At 44.0% G+C, this 23874-nt stretch overlaps 1 protein-coding gene across 1 annotated transcript in view; it reads right to left on the reverse strand.

The window, feature by feature from the left end:
* LOC308323034 (uncharacterized protein) overlaps nt 1-23222 on the reverse strand; it is a gene marked incomplete at its 5' end in the record, with an annotated part of 29585 nt that extends 6363 nt beyond the window's left edge. The window contains 12 exons of the mRNA XM_080774625.1: nt 87-260; nt 981-1154; nt 2589-2762; nt 4652-4825; nt 5308-7144; nt 7362-7412; nt 9053-9157; nt 11732-12058; nt 12610-12900; nt 18428-18570; nt 20434-20641; nt 23102-23222. Coding sequence (XP_080630751.1) covers nt 87-260; nt 981-1154; nt 2589-2762; nt 4652-4825; nt 5308-7144; nt 7362-7412; nt 9053-9157; nt 11732-12058; nt 12610-12900; nt 18428-18570; nt 20434-20641; nt 23102-23222 — 3779 coding nt within the window. The remainder of the gene's footprint in view (nt 1-86; nt 261-980; nt 1155-2588; nt 2763-4651; nt 4826-5307; nt 7145-7361; nt 7413-9052; nt 9158-11731; nt 12059-12609; nt 12901-18427; nt 18571-20433; nt 20642-23101) is intronic.
* Nucleotides 23223-23874: the final 652 nt, after the last annotated feature.

Raw genomic sequence — 23874 nt, forward strand, 5'->3', positions numbered from 1 at the left:
ACCACCATCATAACTACATTATAATCACTTACTATAACAGAACTTTACTTAACCAAATACAAATAAAAATGTTAAATGAATCTAACCTGAGAGTCTCCAGACAACAGTTTGGGCTCTTCAGTGCAGCACAGATGAGATCCAGTCCAGAATTCTTCAAGCCGTTTCCACTCAGGTCCAGTTCTCTCAAATGGGACGGATTGGAGCTGAGAGCTGAAGCCACAACTTCAACGTGTTCCTCTCCGAGGCCACAGTCAACAAGACTGTAATTACAGATTAAATGTAAAATCAGAGATGATCAAAACAGAACAGACCATGTTCACCGTCAAGGAGGTTCCCTGTGGAGCCGTCTGAAATGTGTGTGTGTGTGTGTGTGTGTGTGTGTGTGTGTGTGTGTGTGTGTGTGTGTGTGTGTGTGTGTGTGTGTGTGTGTGTGTGTGGATACTTTTCTAACTAAGCAAATAGCGGCAGTGAGTAACACATACTTACACATTACACACACATTACTTTCCACTGTTGTCATTTGATTGTAATACAAACATTAAATAATTAAAACGATCCCAACTCGCTGCTGTTGTTCCACTCTATGGCAGTGAAGTGAAGAAATGTTCTGTCAACAGATGAACAGTCTGTACGACCGCATGCCATGGCAAAATCACCCTGATATCACTAAATATACTAATCACACTTTAATTGGATTGCAATAGTAATATATATATATTATATATAAATATGAAGTGAGGGTCTCTCTCTCTCTCTCTCTCTCTCTCTCTCTCTATGAATGAATGAATGAATGAAGTATATAGTGATCTAACATGTTAACATCCACCTACAAGCTCGTAGCGCTTGTAGTGTGAGTTACCATGATATTAACCTCATCCACACTCTTCAAATACTACCACCCTTATAACTACATTATAATCACTTACTATAACAGAACTTTACTTAACCAAATACAAATAAAAATGTTAAATGAATCTAACCTGAGAGTCTCCAGACAACAGTTTGGGCTCTTCAGTGCAGCACAGATGAGATCCAGTCCAGAATCCTTCAAGCCGTTTCCACTCAGGTCCAGTTCTCTCAAATGGGACGGATTGGAGCTGAGAGCTGAAGCCACATCTTTACAGCCTCTCATTGACAAGGAGCAGTTCTTCAGTCTAAATGAAGAATACAACCAGATGGAGAGAGAGAGAGAGAGAGAGAGAGAGAGAGAGAGAGAGAGAGAGAGAGAGAGAGAGAGAGAGAGAGAGAGACAGAGAGAGACAGAGAGAGACAGAGAGAGAGAGAGACAGAGAGAAAGGGGGCGAGGGGGAGATTAAAACCAATAAAATACATATTCCTGGATAGATAATAATACCCCTCTGTTGCTTTCACTTGTAGAACACACACACACACACACACACACACACACACACACACACACACACACACACACACACACACACACACACACACACACACACACACACACACACACACACACACACACACACACACACACACACACACACACACACACACACACTCCCTCCCTCATATCTCTGGACACTTTCTTCATACTGAGCAAGCACAGAAACGCTATAGGCCCATTTTGGACTGAGGTCGATAAAAAAGGCTTCTAAATCCTAACATTATTCTGAAAAACCTATGTTTCTATTCAGTGGTGCTCAACCTTTTTCATGTCAAGGACCCCCAGAATTCTCTCTATTGGGCCACGGACCCCCATCTGAAAATATGTAGTTCCAGGGACCCCCCAGAAGTAAATACTTTAGTTAAAAATGTTCACACTTGAAATATATATTCAATGATTTGGCCACATTTTAAGGATTTTTCAAAAATAGCAGACCTACAAGCTCGAAGCACGCCACTCTGTGGCGCGCTATGAGCTTGTAGATCTGCTATTTTTCAATAGCTAAAATATAACATAATGCTTAGTTAAAACACCAAAAGGGGTTCCTGCCCAAAAACCCATTTAGGCCTGAAAAGAAACGTCTTCTGAAAGAATTTATATATTCAAAGATTTGTGTTGCATTCACGATTAAAAAAAAATAGCAGACCTACAAGCTCGTAGCGCGCCACTGAGTGGCGCGCCACTCGGCGCACTATGAGCTTGTAGATCTGCTATTTTTCAATAGCTAAAGTATAACATAATGCTTCGTTAAAACACCAAAAGGGGTTCCTGCCCTAAGTAAGCTAAGCTACTACGCTTTCATATATGGAGTATACGGTTGTCTCCGCACATACGTGTAGTTAGCACCATTAGGCACCATTTGCCTCGCTACGTTTATAAACGTAGATAGCAGCAAAATAGTTAATATAAATATCATTCAAAACTAGGGGATGACACTCTGACAACATATAACACATTGAACCACTCAGAGGTGTTTAGGTTTTAAATGTGGTATCTCAGCATAAAGACTACATACATTAGTCACTGTATCTTATCAATATTATGGTCAGTGTGAGTTACCATGATATTAACCTCATCCACACTCTTCAAATACTACCACCATCATAACTACATTATAATCACTTACTATAACAGAACTTTACTTAACCAAATACAAATAAAAATGTTAAATGAATCTGACCTGAGGGTCTCCAGACAACAGTTTGGGCTCTTCAGTGCAGCACAGATGAGATCCAGTCCAGAATCCTTCAAGCCGTTTCCACTCAGGTCCAGTTCTCTCAAATGGGACGGATTGGAGCTGAGAGCTGAAGCCACATCTTCACAGCCTCTCATTGACAAGGAGCAGTTCTTCAGTCTAAATGAAGAATACAACCAGATGGAGAGAGAGAGAGAGAGAGAGAGAGAGAGAGAGAGAGAGAAGGGGGAGGGGAGATTAAAACCAATAAAATACATATTCCTGGATAGATAATAATACCCCTCTGTTGCTTTCACTTGTAGAACGAACACACACACACACACACACACACACACACACACACACACACACACACACACACACACACACACACACACACACACACACACACACACACACACACACACACACACACACACACACACACACACACACACACACACACACACACACAGTCCCTCATATCTCTGGACACTTTCTTCATACTGAGCAAGCACAGAAACGCTATTGGCCCATTTTGGACTGAGGTCGATAAAAAAAGGCTTCTAAATCCTAACATTTTTCTGAAAAACCCATGTTTCTATGTCAGTGGTGCTCAACCTTTTTCATGTCAAGGACCCCCAGAATTCTCTCTATTGGGCCACAGACCCCCGTCTGAAAATATGTAGTTCCAGGGACCCCCCAGAAGTAAATACTTTAGTTAAAAATGTTCACTCTGAAATATATATTCAATGATTTGGCCAAATTTTAAGGATTTTTCAAAAATAGCAGACCTACAAGCTCGAAGCACGCCACTCTGTGGCGCGCTATGAGCTTGTAGATCTGCTATTTTTCAATAGCTAAAATATAACATAATGCTTAGTTAAAACACCAAAAGGGGTCCCCGCCCAAAAACCCATTTAGGCCTGAAAAGAAACGTCTTCTGAAAGAATTTATATATTCAAAGATTTGTGTTGCATTCACGATAAAAAAAAAAATAGCAGACCTACAAGCTCGTAGCGCGCCACTGGGTGGCGCGCCACTCGGCGCACTATGAGCTTGTAGATCTGCTATTTTTCAATAGCTAAAGTATAACATAATGCTTAGTTAAAACACCAAAAGGGGTTCCTGCCCTAAGTAAGCTAAGCTACTACGCTTTCATATATGGAGTATACGGTTGTCTCCGCACATACGTGTAGTTAGCACCATTAGGCACCATTTGCCTCGCTACGTTTATAGCAGCAAAATAGTTAATATAATTACTAGGGGATGACACTCTGACAACATAACACATTGAACCACTCAGAGGTGTTTAGGTTTTAAATGTGGCATCTCAGCATAAAGACTACATACATTAGTCACTGTATCTTATCAATATTATGGTCAGTGTGAGTTACTTAAGCAATAAGCCACGAGAGGTCTCAGGTTACCGGGTATTTTACACTGGCTGGGGGCGTAGGCAGACCCGACGCGCAGCCGAGGGTCTTCTACCTCCCAGCCAGTGTAAAATACCCGGTAAGCTGGGGGGCCTCGAGTGGCTTATTGCTTTTCTAAAACGGTTACAAACATTATAGCAATATTAACCTAATAAAACTATTACATTCACAAAAAGTATCTACGCTTTGCGCCACCAGAGCGAGCGAGCCAGAGCCACAACACTTCCTTGTTTTTCCCTGCAAGTAGCCTATGTGACGGGAGAATAGCGCTTGATATCTTTACGGGGCTGCCTGGAGCCACACATTCACAGTCATATGAGGCGGGCGGTGCTTAGACGCCCGCACGGCATGTGTTTGTAAAGCAATGAAGCGCTCCCCTTCCCCAGTTCAGCTACAAGGCTGCAAGATGATACAAAGTGATTGAAGGAGTGGGTTATCGGTGAAATTTACACCGGTCACGTGACGGTAACCAGCCAATCAGAATGAAGTATTGGGACTACCCGTTTTAGAACATGATATTAACCTCATCCACACTCTTCAAATACTACCACCATCATAACTACATTATAATCACTTACTATAACAGAACTTTACTTAACAAAAAAACAAATAAGGATGTTAAATTAATCTGACCTGAGAGTCTCCAGACAACAGTTTGGGCTCTTCAGTGCAGCACAGATGAGATCCAGCCCAGAATCCTTCAAGCCGTTTCCACTCAGGTCCAGTTCTCTCAAATGGGACGGATCGGAGCTGAGAGCTGAAGCCACAACTTCAACGTGTTCCTCTCTGAGGCCACAGCGAACAAGTCTGTAATTACAGATTAAATGTAAAATCAGAGATGATCAAAACAGAACAGACCATGTTCACCGTCAAGGAGGTTCCCTGTGGTGCTGTTTGAAATGTGTGTGTGTGTGTGTGTGTGTGTGTGTGTGTGTGTGTGTGTGTTTGGATACTTTTCTAACTAAGCAAATAGCGGCAGTGAGTAACACATACTTACACATTACACACACATTACTTTCCACTGTTGTCATTTGATTGTAATACAAACATTAAATAATTAAAACGATCCCAACTCGCTGCTGTTGTTCCACTCTATGGCAGTGAAGTGAAGAAATGTTCTGTCAACAGATGAACAGTCTGTACGACCGCATGCCATGGCAAAATCACCCTGATATCACTAAATATACTAAACACTAATCACACTTGAATTCTCTCTCTCTCTCTCTCTCTCTCTCTCTGAATGAATTAAGTATATAGTGATCTAACATGTTAACATCCACACTACTAACCTGGCTGTTTTGCAGTTCTTCACAGCTGGGATCAGTCTCAGTCGCCCCTCCTTTGATGCGTTGTATTTCTGCAGGTCCAACTCCTTCAGAACCTCCTCTGACATCTGCAGCATGGAGGCCAGAGCTGAACACTGGGGCACAGAGAGTTCCTTCCCTGAGCTGCTCTCTGACTCTAGGTACTGTTGGATCCCCCGACTGACTGACGGGTCGTTCATCTCCATCAGACAGTGGAAGATGTTGATACATCTGTCAGGAGAGGCATCAAGATCATTCATCTCCTTCAGGTTGTCGATGACTCTCTGGATCTCCTCTGGACTGTTCTCTGTCTGACCCAGCAGGCCTCCTAACAGACTCTGGTTGGACTGCAGTGAGAGACCATGAAGGAAGCGGACAAAGAGGTCCAGTTGTCCACTCTTACTCTGCAGGGTTTTCTTTATAGCAGCCTTCAGGAAGTCAGCCAGGGAACTGTCACTGTTGTCACCATCATCTTCCAGGAATGTCTTCAGGACCTCCGTGTTCTTCTGAGTGAAACAGTGGGACAGGTAGACTGCAGCCAGAAACTCCTGGATGCTCAGATGAACGAAGCAGTAGACCGTTTTGTGGAAGAACAAACCGTCTTCTTTGAAGAACTTTGTGCAAAAGCCCAAGTTCTTCAAGTCCTTGTTCACATCAAGACCACACGCTGCCAGGTCCTCCTCATAGAAAATGATGTTGCCTTTGACCAGTTGGTGAAACGCCAGCTTGCCCAGCTTCAGAAGAACTTCCCCTGCATCCTTTATGAGCTTCCCTCTGTCTGCCGTGCCTTGTTCAGGATTCTCCCGCTGTATCTCACCCATCAGGAAGTGACAGAACAGCTCAACCAGGGTTTTGGGCAGCCTGAATGTCGCCCCCATGTTCTTCACCATGTCCTTCACAACGGCAGCAAGGATCCAACAGAAGACTGGGATTTCACACATGGTGAGGAGGATCTTTGATTCTTTGATCTGTGAGAGGATTGATCTGGCCTGGTTCTCATCACTGAACGTCTTCTCGAAGAACTCCTTCTTCTGGTCATCGCTGATGAACCCTCGTACTTCGGTCATCCTGTTTACAAACTCCTTAGGGATCTGATTGGCTGCTACAGGTCGCGAGGTTATCCAGATTCGAGCAGAGGGGAGGAGCTCTCCCTTGATGAGGTTTACAAGGAGATCTTCCACTGGGTAAGAGTCGTTGACATTCATGAGGCCAATTTTTGTGCTGAAATCAAACTTGAAATTATTTTCATCATAACCATCCAGAACAAACATGACTTTGAAGGGGCTGTTGCTGTAGTCTCCTGACTTCTGCACTTCAGTGAAGATATGATTAAGAACATCTTCCTCGATGAATCTGGTTTCCTTGATGCAGCTGTGAATTAGCTGTGCCAAAGTAAACTTCTGTCCCTTGAGCATATTTAACTGGCGGAACTTGAGCGGGAACACGAGGTGTAGGTCTTGGGGGAAACATTTCTTGGCCCAGTCGAACATAAATTTGTGTACGAGGATCGTTTTCCCAATCCCTGCACAGCCAACGGTCAGCACTGTTCTTATGATTCGTCCAGAAAGGTCTTTGAACATCTGAACCAGTTGGATTTCTGTTCCCTCTCCTGCCTTCTTCATCTCCATCTGTCTGGCCTCATGATGGCTGTGGATGTCTGTTCTTTCGATGTCTACATTGTAGAGCGGAGCGTAGACGTTTTCAAACACGACCTCAGACTGTGTGCCCAAATTTACACTCAGATATGTGTTATTCATGTTGCGTTGAAGCTGCTTTTCATAGTCAGTGATGTGACGATATCCTGGTGTTCTCTTCAACAGACCTGTAGCGAACAAAGCAATTCTATGTTTAACAGCCTTGTCTCTGCACACACACACACACACACACACACACACACACACACACACACACACACACACACACACACACACACACACACACACACACACACACACACACACACACACACACACACACACACACACACACACACACACACACACACACACACACACACACACACACACACACACACACACCTCTCAGTTTGGCGGCTCTGTGTCGTCTTTTCTTCTCTTCTTCTGTCAAAGCTGAAATGTGAGGCAGTGATTGGTCAGTGAGATGTGAGACAGTGATTGGTCAGTGAGATGAAAGGCAGTGATTGGTCAGTGAGATGTGAGACAGTGATTGGTCAGTGAGATGCGAGACAGTGATTGGTCAGTGAGATGAGAGACAGTGATTGGTCAGTGAGATGTGAGACAGTGATTGGTCAGTGAGATGAGAGACAGTGATTGGTCAGTGAGATGTGAGACAGTGATTGGTCAGTGAGATGAGAGACAGTGATTGGTCAGTGAGATGTGAGACAGTGATTGGTCAGTGAGATGAGAGACAGTGATTGGTCAGTGAGATGAGAGACAGTGATTGGTCAGTGAGATGTGAGACAGTGATTGGTCAGTGAGATGAGAGACAGTGATTGGTCAGTGAGATGAGAGGCAGTGATTGGTCAGTGAGATGTGAGACAGTGATTGGTCAGTGAGATGTGAGACAGTGATTTGTCAGTGAGATGAGAGGCAGTGATTGGTCAGTGTTACGGCCGCAGGCCTATATATGTCTTTGTCTGCGTGGTGCGCACAGTGCGCGCCCCGTTGCCTAACCCAGCCCTGTAGGTCCGTCAGCACAGCCATTACAATTTACAATTTAGGCATTTAGCAGACGCTCTTAATCCAGAGCGACTTACATTAAGCAAGAACAAAAGCATGGGAATACATCACATAAAAACATTCATCATGAAACATGCGTAAGCTAAGAAAGTAACAGTGGAATATCTATATAATGAAACTTATACGTATAAACTATACATATATACTACTATGCTATACATATGTACTATGGCGTGCTATGACTATATACAATGCAATTCTAGTGCTGTCTACATAACATGCTATAAGTTTTAAATGCTATCTAAGTCTACAGAAGTGCTATCTAGGGTAGAGTAAGTGCTATGGGCCATTGGTGGGGAGCATTGCCGCCGCTCCGCTGTTGGTCGCCCGCTCCGCATCTTGCTCCTCCAACCAGCTTCTACACCTGCGCCCACCTGACGGCATAAAGGCGTCCTGAAGCCTTCACTCCGGGCCGCTGTCCAAACAGTCACTCCAGAGTGGAGCCGGCTAGAGGCAGCGCGCCCTCCGTGCAGCAAGAGAATGCAGGGAGTATCACAATACAACCACCCGTATAGCAAGAGTTGCTGTGATGAGTTTATTGTGTCACTTCTATGTTCTGAGCACCTGGCCACGGAAGCCTGCTTTTTGTACAGTTTGTTAGATTAGGATAGAGTAGGCAATGGTAGGGCACTATTGTCACTTTATTTTCGATTGTTAGTTTAGTGTGCCTAAAACTCAAGAGGTTAGTTTTAGTATGCAGTTTTGATTATTTCCCTTAGTTGCTCCGTGTGTCATTTATGTTTGTAAAAGAGAACGTAATTCATATTGAATACTTATACTTAATATATATTGTTCCTATCATTTGTACGCCACTGAATAAGCAATAAAACAACTTTGGCATTTTACCACCTTGCCTTCTTAACCGTCCTAGACTCGGTGAGTCGTAACAGTCAGTGAGGAGACACTGACTATAGGATCATTCTCGTCTTCACATAATGACACAGAGATGGATGGATTTATATCAATATAGATTGTAAATAAATATAGTTAAAAATAAATGAAAGACTCACGGACACGAGGTTGCTTGTTCCAGATTAAAGTTGCCAGTGCTACTGCGTACATGGAGACAGTAACAATAAGCCCTGGTCTGCCTCTGGCTGTTGGTCCTTTAGGAGCTGAAAGACAGAAATATAAAACATAAATAGAAAAGAAAACCTCTGAACATTTTTTTAATTCCCCTGCGAATGCTTCCTAGTAAAACAGGAAGTGAACAGATCCACGTCCTGGTTGCACCATCTAGCTCCACCCCCCCTCATTGAGTTGTGGGAGGAGTTTCAAGTCAATCCGACAAACCAGAAGTAGGAATTATAGTTTTATGAAAGTGGAAGTCCGTACGGCCAGCCACCAGGTTTGGGACCTTTAGCATGCTGCAAACTGGAGTTATGGCTGTTTGAAGCCCAGCCAATAGGATTCAATAATGATAGTCCCCCCTAGCAACCCCTCAAGGACCCCCCGGGGGTCCCCGGACCGCACTTTGATAACCACTGGCATGGCTGGCAAATGGGAGGAGACATGATGTGTAGGCAGTAGGGCTATGTATGCGATGGACTACAAGGCCCAGCATGCTTTGCATGCATCAGACTTCCGGGGACTAGTAAACAAGGGTTGTACTACTAGCTAGTAGCTGTGTCCCGTGTCCTGTCATTTAACAACATGATGTAAACCCCTGGACAATGTGTGTCCTGTCATTTAACAACATGATGTAAACCCCTGGACAATGTGTGTCCTGTCATTTAACAACATGATGTAAACCCCTGGACAATGTGTGTCCTGTCATTTAACAACATGTATGTAAACCCCTGGACAATGTGTGTCCTGTCATTTAACAACATGATGTAAACCCCTGGACAATGTGTGTCCTGTCATTTAACAACATGGATGTAAACCCCTGGGCAATGTGTGTCCTGTCATTTAACAACATGATGTAAACCCCTGGACAATGTGTGTCCTGTCATTTAACAACATGGATGTAAACCCCTGGGCAATGTGTGTCCTGTCATTTAACAACATGATGTAAACCCCTGGACAATGTGTGTCCTGTCATTTAACAACATGGATGTAAACCCCTGGACAATGTGTGTCCTGTCATTTAACAACATGGATGTAAACCCCTGGGCAATGTGTGTCCTGTCATTTAACAACATGATGTAAACCCCTGGACAATGTGTGTCCTGTCATTTAACAACATGATGTAAACCCCTGGACAATGTGTGTCCTGTCATTTAACAACATGATGTAAACCCCTGGTCAATGTGTGTCCTGTCATTTAACAACATGATGTAAACCCCTGGACAATGTGTGTCCTGTCATTTAACAACATGATGTAAACCCCTGGACAATGTGTGTCCTGTCATTTAACAACATGATGTAAACCCCTGGACAATGTGTGTCCTGTCATTTAACAACAGCAAGGGGGTAACGGGTACAGTTGTACCTACTCCTGGGGCAGGGGGGGCCCGGCGGGGCAGGGGGGGCCCGGGGGGGGCCCGGGGCCCTGCTCCTACCCGTGGAGGTAAACGGGCTCTCTCTCTCTCTCTCTCGACCATAGACACACGCTGTTATGCATGTCATGTAGACAGCACTATAAGTGCATTGTATGTAGCCATAGCACGTCATAGTACATATGTATAGCATAGTATAGTATATAATGTATAGTTTATATGTATAGTTTCATTATATAGATATTCCACCGTTACGTTCTTAGCTTACGCATGTTTCATGATAAATGCTTTTTATGTGATTTTATGTGATGTATGATGCCGTTTTGTTCTTGCTTAATGTTAAGTCGCTCTGGATTAAGAGCGTCTGCTAAATGCCTAAATTGTAAATTGCTGTTAAGTTACGGTCTGTGACTAAGAAAGTCTACGTTTCCTGTTTAGTTTTCCTCTTTAGAAATGTTTTCGGACGCGGTAAAATGACACAGATTAATTTTTTTATTTATTTATTTTTTGATCCGTGCAGAGCTCTGGACCAAAGACCAGATGGAGGAAACACATGGACTCACTGGCCTTGGAACGTCTGGGGATGGTAAGGAAGTCACTAATGTTGCTCTGGAGAGGAATGTCTGGTGGAGCTGTTGCCCCCGTGACCCGATTATGGATAAGCGGTTGAAGATGGATGGACAACAACCACTATATTAAGGACCAGTATGTCCTACAGCTTTAACCCCATTCTGACCTGAGATCAGATTCTAAACATGTCTTCTACATCCTGACAGTTTACCATTCTGACCTGAGATCAGATTCTAAACATGTCTTCTGCATCCTGACAGTTTTCCATTCTGACCTGAGATCAGATTCTAAACATGTCTTCTACATCCTGACAGTTTTCTGAAAAAGCTAATGTTTATATGTCAGTCGTTCTTAAAATTTTCAAAAATAGCAGACCTACAAGCTCGTAGCGCACCACTCGCGCTATGTAGATCTGCTATTTTTGCTACCAAAAGGGGTTCCCGCCCAAAGTGTGTTAATACATTATAATTGCCCTCTATAACTAAAATCTAACATTTAAACAACTAAAACATTATTTTTATTTCAAAAATTGATAATCTTTCACTCAATAGGGGGAACGTATGGAAGGCTTTGCCTTATTATCCAGGGTTCATTTTAAGTCCAAGCATCTGAACACGCGCGCGCACACACACACACACACACACACACACACACACACACAATCAGTAAACTACGCACCTCTGTAAAGCGGGTTGTCTACAGCCTCGCTCTGCTCCACACTGAACGGGTTCTTTATCGCACAGGATATTCTTTTAACTCCTCTCCCTTCCTCGTTGTCGCTGATCGTCACCGTCCGGGAGTCGGGTCCGATCCATTCCTCATCGTTGTAGATCCTGGTCTCGTTGGGTTTGGGTGGAGTCCATTTCTCTCCGTGGAACCTCCACCGATAGACGACCTCGCCCGACTCTGACTTGACGTCTCCCAATACGCTGCACTGCAGCGTGCAGCTGCTGGAGTTGGAGTCACATGGTGTCACGATGGATAGCTCTGGATGTGGGACTCTCTCTGTTGAGGAGACAGAATGAGTCACATGGTGTCACGATGGATAGCTCTGGATGTGGGACTCTCTCTGTTGAGGAGACAGAATGAGTCACATGGTGTCACGATGGATAGCTCTGGATGTGGGACTCTCTCTGTTGAGGAGACAGAATGAGTCACATGGTGTCACGATGGATAGCTCTGGACGTGGGACTCTCTCTGTTGAGGAGACAGAATGAGTCACATGGTGTCACGATGGATAGCTCTGGATGTGGGACTCTCTCTGTTGAGGAGACAGAATGAGTCACATGGTGACACGATGGATAGCTCTGGATGTGGGACTCTCTCTGTTGAGGAGACAGAATGAGTCACATGGTGTCACGATGGATAGCTCTGGATGTGGGACTCTCTCTGTTGAGGAGACAGAATGAGTCACATGGTGCCACGATGGATAGCTCTGGATGTGGGACTCTCTCTGTTGAGGAGACAGAATGAGTCACATGGTGCCACGATGGTCAGGTCTGGATCTGGGACTCACTCTGTTGAGGAGACAGAATGAGTCTGTGAGTCATACTTACTCATCTCTTTAAGCAGGTAAGTCTTGTAGTTTTGTCTGCCGTTGATCTCCACAGAATACAGCCCGATGTCTTCTGCGGTCATGTTGTGGATGACCAGCCGTCCGGTGTGTGGGTCCAGTGTGGAGCGGTCTCTAAACGTCCCGTAGTAATCCAGACTATGACCCAGGTCCCAGTCTGCTACCAAGCTGCGTCCGCGCTTCCACAGGATGCTGGTGACGGCTTCAGGAACAGAGCGGTGGTCTGGAAGCAGTTCCACGCGGATGCCTCTGCCTCGTGGTGGAAGGTACGTCACTGTGGAGAGAAACGCATGGCAGTCAAGTTACAATTTAGGCATTTATCAGACGCTCTGAATCCAGAGCGACTTACATTAGGCAAGAACAAAAACCATGGCAATACATCACTATACATAAAAAGTAGTATTCAAGAAACATGCGTAAGCTAAGAACGTAAAAGTGGAATATCTATATAATGAAATTATACATATAAACTATACATCTATAGTATACTATACATATACTATAAAGTGCTATGAAAACATACAATGCAATTCTAGTGGTGTCTACGTAACATGCTATAGGTCTACAAAAAGTGCTATCTAAGGGGCTAGGGCAAGTGCTACGGGCCATGGTGGAGTCTGAAAAGGTGGGTTTTCAGAATACGGGGGAAGTTCATTCCATAGTTTAGATTGGGAGTGAGTCTGTAGTTCTGACTGCAATGGGAAGTTCATTCCATAGTTTAGATTGGGAGTGAGTCTGTAGTTCTGACTGCAATGGGAAGTTCATTCCATAGTTTAGATTGGGAGTGAGTCTGTAGTTCTGACTGTAATGGGAAGTTCATTCCATAGTTTAGATTGGGAGTGAGTCTGTAGTTCTGACTGCAATGGGAAGTTCATTCCATAGTTTAGATTGGGAGTGAGTCTGTAGTTCTGACTGTAATGGGAAGTTCATTCCATAGTTTAGATTGGGAGTGAGTCTGTAGTTCTGACTGCAATGGGAAGTTCATTCCATAGTTTAGATTGGGAGTGAGTCTGTAGTTCTGACTGTAATGGGAAGTTCATTCCATAGTTTAGATTGGGAGTGAGTCTGTAGTTCTGACTGCAATGGGAAGTTCATTCCATAGTTTAGATTGGGAGTGAGTCTGTAGTTCTGACTGTAATGGGAAGTTCATTCCATAGTTTAGATTGGGAGTGAGTCTGTAGTTCTGACTGCAATGGGAAGTTCATTCCATAGTTTAGATTGGGAGTGAGTCTGTAGTTCTGACTGTAATGGGAAGTTCATTCCATAGTTTAGATTGGGAGTGAGTCTGTAGTTCTGACTGCAAAGGGAAGTTCATTCCATAGTTTAGATTGGGAGTGAGTCTGTAGTTCTGACTGCAAAGGGAAGTTCATTCCATAGTTTAGATTGGGAGTGAGTCTGTAGTTCTGACTGCAATGGGAAGTTCATTCCATAGTCATCATAGCTTAGGTTTTATATATTTTCCATTTAGTTTTCGTCGGTGGAAAAAGGTAGTCGACGAACATTGTTGGTCTTAGTTTTAGTCGACGGAACCACTGATGTATAAATGTGAGGGCGTTTTGGAATGCTTAGTTTTAAATGAATAAACCTCTCCCAGCAGGAGCTGATGCAGGAGAGATGGGAGATGGACGACAATTGGACCGTCGCATGTGACAGCCACGCATCAGGAAGAAAGCCAGCTAACACCATGCACCGAATGCCTTATCCTTTATAATTACATACAGTATTAACCCATTTAGACCTGAGGACGATTCTACAAACAGTTTTCAGACAATCCTGTTTCTATACGTCAGCGGTTCTCAACCTTTTTCATGTCAAGGACCCCAACAATAAGCGAATTAGCACAACACCCCATAGCCCCATTAAATTCCCATTCAATTCAATGCAATTCATTGAGGGCTTATGGTAGGGGAAATAGCCAATAAGGAGCTTTTGCACAAAGTAACACCTGGACCTCTTTGGTGGGGACGTAACGACTACAAAGAAAGGTAAGAAAGCCTTTTAGTATGGAATTCTCCTTTAATAGCTTCTAGCAATATGCATCGGTAGAAAAAGTCACATTTTGTACTTGTATCAATACTACTAAAGTATCAATAATGCAATATAGAAATACATTGAAATACATACCGTTACAAGTAACAGTCCGGTACTTGAGTAAAAGTACAAAAGTATTGGTATCAAAGTGTAGGCCTACTTAAAGTACCAAAAGTAGAAAGTACTCATTGTGCAGAATGTCCCATTTCAAGTTTTCGAATGTATACAAATCTTTTGAAAATAGCAGATCTACAAGCTCATAATGTGGCACATCATGATGTATTGTGAGCTTGTAGATCCGCTATTTTCAAATAGTCTACTATACTGAGGAAGTGGTTAATGCATGGTTCTTTCATAATAATCAAAATCTCCAAAGTAACTAGTAACTAAAGTTTGCAAATAAATGTAGTGGCGTACAAATACAATATTTGCCTCTGAGATGTAGTGGAGTAGAAGTAAATAAAACACACATTCTAAAACGGGTAGTCCCAATACTTCATTCTGATTGGCTGGTTACCGTCACGTGACCGGTGTAAATTCCACCGATAACCCACTCCTTCAATCACTTTGTATCATCCTGCAGCCTTGTAGCTGAACTGGGGAAGGGGAGCGCTTCATTGCTTTACAAACACATGCCGTGCGGGCGTCTAAGCACCGCCAGGCTCATATGACTGTGAATGTGTGGCTCCAGGCAGCCCCGTAAATACATCAAGCGCTATTCTCCCGTCACTACAGCTAAATTCCAATACCTCCTATACTTTCACACTCGCTCACTCTCCTCGCGTCCTCCACTCGCTCCTTAGCTCCGCCCCCAGCGAGGAGGAGAGGAGTCGATGCGAGGACAGAGTGGTGGTTGAATTTTCCTCTAGAATCGGAACCTACTATGCTGTCATTTCAAAGCGACGGCACATTCCGCGATCACTAATGACGTGTATCAATTCAATTCAATTCAAAAGGCTTTATTGGCATGGGAAAACATACGTTTACATTGCCAAAGCAAAAGTGGTGGAACAATACAGTGTCACACTCACACAGCTGGATCAATGGAACTCCGAACAGAGCCGTACAGTACTACAGTCTACAGAATAGACAATTCATAATTTTGTGCATGTAACCGAGGCCAATGTGTATGTATTGGTAACATGTGCAAGGCAAGGCTATTTATTCCTGAAATAGTGAATAAGCGCCAGGATGCGCACACGTATAAATCCCCCCCCCCCCTCCTCCGACAGTCAGTGCTCCTCCGACGGTCTTTGCAAATAACGGACACTATAACAGGGTTTCAAGCAGTGTTTTCTGTGCCACACGTGGAGGAGGCGGACTTATGTCACTGGAGAAGGAAAAAAACATGTACACGAGGCGAGGAGACAAAATACCCCACCGAGCTGCACCTGATGTACACTCGCTCTATGAGGAGACAACATACCCCACCGAGCTGCACCTGGCTCAGAGGTAGTGTTAAATCAGGTTTTAGAAAACAACTCGCGGGCCGCAGAAGACGACGTTGCGGGCCGCATGCGGCCTGCGGATCGCCAGTTTGACACCACTGCCTTAGAGTATACTCTAAGAGGCAGCCAGGTAACGCTGTTTGCCTGAGCCTGGGGGCTCAATACACTACTATGGTAGGCAGAGAGGGACAAGACAGGCCAACATGACTGACCATACATTACAATAGCGAAAGGGGCCATCTTGTGGCGATAGACTGTAATAGCAGTCTCTGATTAACAAAATGAAATAATACTTTATACATTGTCTTAAAAAAAATAAAAAAAATAACTCAACTTCTCACTGTGTGCGCGCGTGTGTGTGTGTGTGTGTGTGTGTGTGTGTGTGTGTGTGTGTGTGGGAGGGGTACTTACAGTTATTTTATTAATTTGACTTGTGTTTGCAGTGTTGTACATTTATTTTTAAATGTTTTGCAGTGTTCTTTTTTTGTACTATGTGTTACTGTACTATATATCTTTTTTTACTTGGGGTGTGTGTGACTGTGTGTCTGTGTGTGTGACTGTGTGTCTGTGTGTGTGTGTGTGTGTGTGTGACTGTGTGTCTATGTATGTGTGTGTGTGTGGGTGTGTGTGTGTGTGTGTGTGTGTGTGTGTGTGTGTGTGTGTGTGTGACTGGTGTGTGTGTGACTGTGTGTGTGTGAGAGAGTGAGAGAGGGAGAGAGTTAAAGTGACAGTTTTGCACAGCACGATTGTAGCATAAGTGTAGCTCACATCTGTGGAAAAGTAATACATTTGCCTCCTGTGTGATATAGCTGAATATTAACATTGTATTTTAACATTAATGCTGGACATATTGGTGGTGGTACTTGGTTAAAAAAGGTTGAGAACCACTGCTGTACAGCTGCTTACATTGTGCTGCCGACCTACTTGTTTGAAGTGAACTTAAGTTACAGACAGTACTTTGCACTTTTTTTTAAAAGCACTCCGGTATCGGTATTCGGTATCGCTATCGGCTAACACAGAAATTGTTGGATCAGAAACGGGACATCCCTACTGGCTACCCACCCCCTGGAGCCCAGCTAGGCCTTTTCACTGTGTATTCTTTGTCCAGGAAGAGAGAGATAAACAAGGTTCCTTTGACAAAAAAAGATTACCAAAGAAAGGAGAGAGAAGTATGACTATGACACAGAAGTGGTCAATGTTATCTTCAACTTCATATTGACATCTGTTGTCCAGATCATATCTCACAGCAGGGCTGCAGGGCGGAATCATTCAGGCCGCGGTAGTCAAGTCATACACCCAGCCAGGACACCCTATGTATCCCTAAACCCACACGTCATACACCCAGCCAGGACACCCTATCTATCCCTAAACCCACACGTCATACACCCAGCCAGGACACCCTATCTATCCCTAAACCCACACGTCATACACCCAGCCAGGCCGCCCTATCCATCCCTAAACCCACACGCGTGTACTTTACAATGAAATAATGTACGTTCCGAACGGAGCCTTTTTCCTCTAATGACCCAATTAAGCATTACACTCGTTTACAAGAGGGTCCACCATGTTCAATTCATCAAATATCCTATTGGTTGGTGGTTAAACCCAACCCTTTTTGTCTCGTCTGAAGTCCCACCCTGTTCTTTCCATGTTTCGCCTACAGCTCCCCCCCCCCCCCCCCCCCCCATGCAACACGTCTGTCTCTTCAAACCATGTGACTCTCTTTGCAAATGAATTGGAGCTGTTCTACCGCTCTTTGACGAGACGGCCGTCTTCCAGGTGTTTTTAGCATTATGTTATGCTTTAGACTATTTAAAAAATAGCAGATCTACGAGCTCGTAGCGCGGCACTCGTAGATCTGCTATTTTTGATTGGCTAAACCTCATCAAATGGGTCTGAGTGGCTAAACCTCATCAAATGGGTCGGAGAGGTTAAACCTCATCAAATGGGTCCGAGAGGCTAAACCTCATCAAATGGGTCTGAGAGGCTAAACCTCATCAAATGGGTCTGAGAGGCTAAACCTCATCAAATGGGTCTGAGAGGTTAAACCTCATCAAATGGGTCTGAGTGGCTAAACCTCATCAAATGGGTCGGAGAGGTTAAACCTCATCAAATGGGTCCGAGAGGCTAAACCTCATCAAATGGGTCTGAGAGGCTAAACCTCATCAAATGGGTCTGAGAGGCTAAACCTCGTCAAATGGGTCTGAGTGGCTCAAAAGTTCGTGGCTCAAAAGCCGAATACATAATGGGGCCTTGTTGAAAACCCACCGTCTTAAAGAATAAAATAAAAACATTATTTGGATAACAAAGAGCAGGTCTTACCAACGCGGAGCTGGATGTCAGCGCTCATGTCATTCTCTGGCCACCAGCAGCGGTAGGTTCCCTGGTCCGACAGCCTGACCCTGGACAGCGTCAAGTTCATTACACCCCCGGACAGCTCCGACAGGGACATTGTCGCTCTCTGCCTGTCAATGGGGGAAAGCAAGTAAGTACTTTTACTTAAGTATACTGTACTTAAGTATTATTATTTTACAAAATATTATGCCGATTTATTTTTTATAGTCCTAATAGACCCCAGGAAATCTGGTAGATCACAGGATCTACTGAATGTGAAGGTGGATCACAGGATCTACTGAATGTGAAGGTAGATCACATCTACTGAATGTGAAGGTGGATCACAGGATCTACTGAATGTGACGGTGGATCACAGGATCTACTGAATGTGAAGGTGGATCACAGGATCTACTGAATGTGAAGGTGGATCACAGGATCTACTGAATGTGAAGGAGGATCACAGGATCTACTGAATGTGACGGTGGATCACAGGATCTACTGAATGTGAAGGTGGATCACAGGATCTACTGAATGTGAAGGTGGATCACAGGATCTACTGAATGTGACGGTGGATCACAGGATCTACTGAATGTGAAGGTGGATCACAGGATCTACTGAATGTGAAGGTGGATCACAGGATCTACTGAATGTGAAGGAGGATCACAGGATCTACTGAATGTGACGGTGGATCACAGGATCTACTGAATGCGACGGTGGATCACAGGATCTACTGAATGTGAAGGAGGCCTACTGGGGGGAAGCCACACAAATATGTCAGTTTGACACATTCAGTAGATCTCGTGATCTTTTGTGGCCATATGTAATTTCTTGGGGTCTAGTAGGACTATAGTAAATAATACAAAAATGAATCACTACAAAAAAATAATTAAAATACATATTTAGCCCCATGCTCGAATGCCCCCACCCCCCTGTCAAAAACAGCTAAAATCCCTAAAACGAAAGAAAGCAGCAAATGAAGAAAAATGAACACTCATCTTTTACTTTCTCTAAAAGAGCGCCGCAGTCTCTCCCCCTTTCAGAAAAACGAGTGGCCCAGGAAATGAAACCCCAATGCATTCTCCCATCGGCAACTTCTTATTTAATTTATTTAAAGGCGGTTACGCCGCGGACAAAGCCAACTCAGATCGTGACAAAACATGACAATGAACACAATGTTTTGGGGCCGATCAAATAATTTATAAGACGAAAAACAAAACAAATAGTGTTGTCTCCTGACTTTCTTTCTGACTTTCTTCTTTCTAATGATTAATAAATTAAATAAATAAATATAATATATAAATACATTAATAAATTAAATAAGAAGTGCCGATGGGAGAATGCATTGGGGTTTCATTTCCTGGGCCACTCGTTTTTCTGAAAGGGGGAGGGACTACGGCGCTCTATAACAACCTAAAACATGAACCTAGGTAAAGGGGGAGGGACTGTGGCGCTCTATAACAACCTAAAACATGAACCTAGGTAAAGGGGGAGGGACTGTGGCGCTCTATAACAACCTAAAACATGAACCTAGGTAAAGGGGGAGGGACTACGGCGCTCTATAACAACCTAAAACATGAACCTAGGTAAAGGGGGAGGGACTGCGGCGCTCTATAACAACCTAAAACATGAACCTAGGTAAAGGGGGAGGGACTACGGCGCTCTATAACAACCTAAAACATGAACCTAGGTAAAGGGGGAGGGACTACGGCGCTCTATAACAACCTAAAACATGAACCTAGGTAAAGGGGGAGGGACTACGGCGCTCTATAACAACCTAAAACATGAACCTAGGTAAAGGGGGAGGGACTACGGCGCTCTATAACAACCTAAAACATGAACCTAGGTAAAGGGGGAGGGATTGCGGCGCTCTATAACAACCTAAAACATGAACCTAGGTAAAGGGGGAGGGACTACGGCGCTCTATAACAACCTAAAACATGAACCTATAGGTTGATAAAAACTAAAGTTGTCCTTAAAGTAAAACAAGTGAGTACTTGTAGTCCGGGCTCTGGTTCTGGTCCTGGTACTGGGTGAGGTACCGCCCAGCCTGGACGGCGACGACAAGCAGGGTCTGGCCGTCTCTGGTCCACACCACCGTTCCTGAACTCTGCATGCTGATTGGTGGGTGGATGCGACATGGGAGGATGGCCACGCCTCCCACGTCGGCCAGGACGGGTTGAGAGGAGCCAATCACCCGATATCCTTAAAAGTGACATAAAAATAAAAAAGATTTAGAATTATTTTATTTTGATTATTTTATAGTTATGTTAACTTTATGAACTAAAAACAAATATAATGGACATAGAAAAAAAAGACAATAACATTTAGTAATTATCTGAGATCAAACATTTCTCAGTATTCTGATATTAACCTGAGGGCCTCATTAAGTGAAGGTGGGGGCCTCATGTGGCCCCCAGCCGGGCCACCAGTTGATATTAACCTAATATTAATATTTCAGTTAAAATATAGCAAAAATAGCTGATCTACAAGCTCAGAGCTGGCCCTCTGGAGTGAGTTTGGAACTATAGTGGCCCTCTGGAGTGAGTGTGGAACTATAGTGGCCCTCTGGAGTGAGTTTGGAACTATAGTGGCCCTCTGGAGTGAGTGTGGAACTATAGTGGCCCTCTGTAGTGAATTTGGAACTATAGTGGCCCTCTGGAGTGAGTTTGGAACTAAGTGGCCCTCTGGAGTGAGTTTGGAACTAAGTGGCCCTCTGGAGTGAGTTTGTAACTATAGTGGCCCTCTGGAGTGAGTTTGTAACTATAGTGGCCCTCTGGAGTGAGTGTGGAACTATAGTGGCCCTCTGGAGTGAGTGTGGAACTATAGTGGCCCTCTGGAGTGAGTGTGGAACTATAGTGGCCCTCTGGAGTGAGTGTGGAACTTTAGTGGCCCTCTGGAGTGAGTGTGGAACTTTAGTGGCCCTCTGGAGTGAGTGTGGAACTATAGTGGCCCTCTGGAGTGAGTGTGGAACTATAGTGGCCCTCTGGAGTGAGTTTGGAACTATAGTGGCCCTCTGGAGGGAGTGTGGAACTATAGTGGCCCTCTGGAGTGAGTGTGGAACTTTAGTGGCCCTCTGGAGTGAGTGTGGAACTATAGTGGCCCTCTGGAGTGAGTGTGGAACTTTAGTGGCCCTCTGGAGTGAGTGTGGAACTATAGTGGCCCTCTGGAGTGAGTGTGGAACTATAGTGGCCCTCTGGAGTGAGTTTGGAACTATAGTGGCCCTCTGGAGGGAGTGTGGAACTATAGTGGCCCTCTGGAGTGAGTGTGGAACTTTAGTGGCCCTCTGGAGTGAGTGTGGAACTATAGTGGCCCTCTGGAGTGAGTGTGGAACTTTAGTGGCCCTCTGGAGTGAGTGTGGAACTATAGTGGCCCTCTGGAGTGAGTGTGGAACTATAGTGGCCCTCTGGAGTGAGTGTGGAACTATAGTGGCCCTCTGGAGTGAGTGTGGAACTATAGTGGCCCTCTGGAGTGAGTGTGGAACTATAGTGGCCCTCTGGAGTGAGTGTGGAACTATAGTGCCCTCTCCATCGTCAAAGTTGCCCATCCCTGCTCTGACAGAGACGTAGAGTTCTTATAATTAGGGCCTAAATCACCTAATCCTAAAAAAGATAAATCCGGCCATATCCACTTGCCCAAATGTGCTGACCTCATCACATTTGTGATGACGGCTATGGCTGTTTTCCTCCCATTTTTATTTTTTTGCTAAATTAATGCTTGGAAAGGATTCAGAATCATTAACACTCATCTTTTACTTTCTCTAATAACAACTTAAAACACGAGCCTTGGTTGAAAAAAACTAAAGTTGTCCTTTAGATCCTGTAAATGAAGTGAGTGCGTAAAAGCAGGTTGTAGTTCCGCCATGAAGCTACAGGTACGTACTTTGAGACTAAACCTTTACCCCCGTCTCAGGTCCATGAAGCTACAGGTACTTTGTGACTAAACCTTTACCCCCGTCTCAGGTCCATGAAGCTACAGGTACTTTGTGACTAAACCTTTACCCCCGTCTCAGGTCCATGAAGCTACAGGTACTTTGTGACTAAACCTTTACCCCCGTCTCAGGTCCATGAAGCTGCAGGTACTACTTTGAGACTAAACCTTTACCCCCGTCTCAGGTCCCCATGAAGCTACAGGTACGTACTTTGAGACTAAACCTTTACCCCCGTCTCAGGTCCCCAGTTTCTCTCTAATCGTTAAATAAAATGAATCCAACCAGATCGGCGCAGGAAAAACCCGGAAATGCCGCAGCCTTAGTAGAAGAAATGACTCTGCCCGGTAAATTCAGGGTACATTGCGTTATTAAAATGGCACAAAGTGCATTTTAGAGAGAAGCTGGGGACCTGAGACGCTTCCCAGCTACGTATGACCAGAGGGCTGATGAAGGTACTTCCACAGGGCGTCAGAGAGACTCGCTGGGGCTAACACGCATGCACACACACACACACACACACACACACACACACACACACACAATTTAACCCACTTTTTGTTTCACAAACAAAAACTATGATGCAAATTAATTCAAGTCCAGACTGTCCAGTTCGAATAATCCGTTTGGGGACAAAGCAACACGACTTGTTAAAACAGCCACACCCTGAAAAGGTCTAGTTTTCAGACCGTATAGTAAAGTCTAAATATAGTAAATAAATGTAAACAAAGTCTTACCTGTCACAGGTGTGTTGCAGCTCCACAGAACCACCAACATGTAGAAACTCAACCACATCCGAGACTTAAACATTAAAACTGTGTTTACTGTGAACAACACGGACCCCGAGCAGACATCCATCTTGCCGTCTTCACTCTTGGATACGTTGGTGTTTGTTGAAACATTTAGTTTCGATTTCAGCCGCTGTTTAAATCTATTCCACATTGCATTCTGTTATGTCACCGTGCCACCAGCAGGTGTAGCTGTAACACCACCCAGCTCTTCATGGAGAGAGAAATAATAATCCTAATAAATATAAAGATGAAATTAAATTAAATGAAATGGAACCGTATTTGTGTGTAAATAATTGATACTAAATACTATGGAAATAAATAAATAAAAACAAGCCAACAGTCGTGGTAAATAAGTGTAAACATATAGGCCTACGTTATTGTCAAAGCAAGTGTCAAGAGATAATAAAAAAACAGTCGAAAATGGGTATATATAAGGTACAGTATTGTGTAAACATAAAGTAAGCCTATATACAGTTGGAGGTACAGTATTGTGTAAACATAAAGTATATAGTACTTTTGCAACTGAAAGGCTGGAAAATGAAAATGAAGAGTTTACAGTAAATAGTAAATACCCACCTCACGCCTACCGAGGCCCTCTGGAACCTGGAAGGAGAGGAAGAGGAAAGACTGTTTCTGTTGCCTGAGTGCCTCTATGTGAACGCCTAACTTAAGTTCATCTTTCCGTTGTCAACTCACTTCTAAATAAATCAAGGCTAAAA

The sequence above is a fragment of the Protomyctophum bolini genome, assembly GCF_963924005.1.
Source record: "Protomyctophum bolini genome assembly, chromosome: 10".
Lineage (NCBI taxonomy): Eukaryota > Metazoa > Chordata > Actinopteri > Myctophiformes > Myctophidae > Protomyctophum > Protomyctophum bolini.